Here is a 2,235-nt window from a genome sequence, read left to right on the forward strand (position 1 = left end):
ATATCCCACAGCCACAACACTGCTAAGCATACATTTTCTGTCTGAATGGTAACGCCAGTCATTTTAATGACGCCAACAGCAATGGCTTTTTGTCTGAAACATCAGGGATGAAGTGATTATAAACAAATCACGAGGCTGAATATAAGTGTAGGCTTTTCAGAATACTTTTGATGTCCTACAGGGACATTTTATCTTGTTGTAAATTATAATAGCCCGACTGGGAATATTGTTTTTCTTGTTTTGTTTTCTGTTGGAATACTAACACAATTATGATTCTGGTTCTAAATGATTAGTTCTGAATCATCATCATCATCTTCTTCATCACACTCACACACACACCTTTAGGACATTGTCTAGGAATGAATTGGGAATACAATCAGTCAGAAAACAAATGCTGCATGCATTCTTAAATTCTTTAAATTTACCTTTTATCATAGGCCCTTTTTGTCCGACTGGGAACTTATTGTTTTGTGTCCTGCTGGAATACTATAAAATAAATCCTTTAGGGTCAATTATAACAAAAAACTCTGTCTTAGAATCCTGTACACCAGCCTTTAGGATTTTGACTAGGGAGTAATTGGGAATACAATCAATCAGGATGGTCAAAAAACAAATGTTCCATGTAGATTTAAATAATGCATACTTCCAGTAAGTTTACCTTCTCAAATGTTCTTCTTGCGCAATTGATAACTTATTTTTGTTTTGTGCCCTGCTGGAATACTCTAAGAAATCAAACATTCCAATGGGAATCCTGTACACAAACCCTTGTGGTTTAGACAAGGGATGAACTGAGAATACAATCAGGAGGGTCAAAAAAAATTGCATGTATATTTAATCCTTTCAGTGCGTTTATCTTCTCAAAGGTTCGTTTCGCCGTTTATGAACAACTGTAGGATTTCGAATGTTGGCTGTAACCTCCAATGAATAAAAAGTACATTCGGCAACAGCTGGTCACCATTATATAGAAATAATCAATTCCAAGTTCAGCGTGCCGAATGCGTGATTGTCACTGCAAAACTGCAACTCGGTTCCTCTCCTTTGCTATTTGCTGCTCGCTTCTCCAGGGAATATGTCCTCGTAGGCAGGTGGCAACTCGTTGTGAAGCGGGTAAGAAAACGGGTACGTGTGATTAAGCTCCGGATTTGTGGGAGAATAGCCCGGCAGCACCATGGACGGGTGGCCCCGGCTCTGCACCTCCCCGTCCGCCTCGTCCAACGCGTGAACCACCCCCAGGTTAATGTAGGATACCGGCTGGAACTCCGTGACCGCGAAGTCGCGTTCCTCGTTCAGGACGATCCGCGCGCTCCGCCTCTGCGTCCGGCGTCTCCGGTGAAACTGCGCCGTTTGGTAACGCTTAATGATCACCAGATTCATCAGCCCCAGGAGGCACTCCAGAGTGTTAAGGATAGCGGAGACCACCAAACCCCGCTGGTACACCTTGAGCCGGGCGCACGCCGGGTTTACATCCACAGAGTCCAGGCAATAGTGCGCGTACTTCCTCTCCACCAGGGACACCGTGTCGCCATCCACCACCGCGCCCGAGAACGCCGTCAGGACCCCCAAAAGAAACACTAAGATCCCAAAGAGGAAGAAATTCGCACACCTGGGGTTGCCCCGGCAAAATACCAGCGCCACCCCCATCAGGACCTGCCCGAGAGTCACCAGGATGCCCGAGTAGAACGCACCGGCCGTGGTGGCCAGATGGAAGTGAGCTCGCACCCTGGAGCCCAACGCGATGCATCTGAATCCCACGACCACAGCGCTCACGGCACACACGAAGAGCAGACTGCTGGAGACGATGGTGCACAGTCCTTTGCCACTCAGCTTCATTATAATCCTCCTCTGCCTCCTTCATCCTCCTTTGTCTTCCTCGTCAGCTCCTCTGGAAGCGCTGTCAGTTTGTGACATGACTCGCCGGTGGTTGCGCTTCGGTTCTAGGATCTCCGACTCGCTCTTATTAATTATGGATAGGCTCCTTCTGCGGTAACAGCCCCCTAAATCCAACCCAGAGGTTGTGGTCACCTTCATGACCCTATCGCTCCATCCATCCAGTCCCCTAAGGCGATGAAGCGCATCCCTCGCGTTTGATGTTGGAGAGGGAAGTGTCCTCCCTCTCTCGACGTGCGTTCATGCAGCACTGAGACCGACCTTGGGCAGGAGGCTGGAGTTCATGGGAAAGCGATCCGACCTCCTACTGGTCTCACTTACCAACTACTGAATGTTTCACAGAGGCTC

At 47.9% G+C, this 2,235-nt stretch overlaps 1 protein-coding gene across 1 annotated transcript; it reads right to left on the reverse strand.

The window, feature by feature from the left end:
- Window positions 1–805: 805 nt before the first annotated feature.
- Window positions 806–1,997, reverse strand: LOC107556840 (uncharacterized). Its single transcript, XM_016240072.1, has one exon. The coding sequence runs from the start codon at window positions 1,828–1,830 to the stop codon at window positions 1,042–1,044; it is 789 nt and encodes a 262-aa protein (XP_016095558.1). The 5' UTR covers window positions 1,831–1,997; the 3' UTR covers window positions 806–1,041.
- Between the last annotated feature and the right edge of the window lie 238 nt (window positions 1,998–2,235).

This window comes from Sinocyclocheilus grahami, unplaced genomic scaffold (genome assembly GCF_001515645.1).
Source record: "Sinocyclocheilus grahami isolate Dianchi unplaced genomic scaffold, SAMN03320097.WGS_v1.1 scaffold580.1, whole genome shotgun sequence".
NCBI lineage: Eukaryota > Metazoa > Chordata > Actinopteri > Cypriniformes > Cyprinidae > Sinocyclocheilus > Sinocyclocheilus grahami.

What these genes read in the sequence shown, in the direction of transcription:
- LOC107556840 (XM_016240072.1), bottom strand. Translation starts at nt 1,830, where the DNA reads ATGAAGCTGAGTGGCAAAGGACTGTGCACCATCGTCTCCAGCAGTCTG.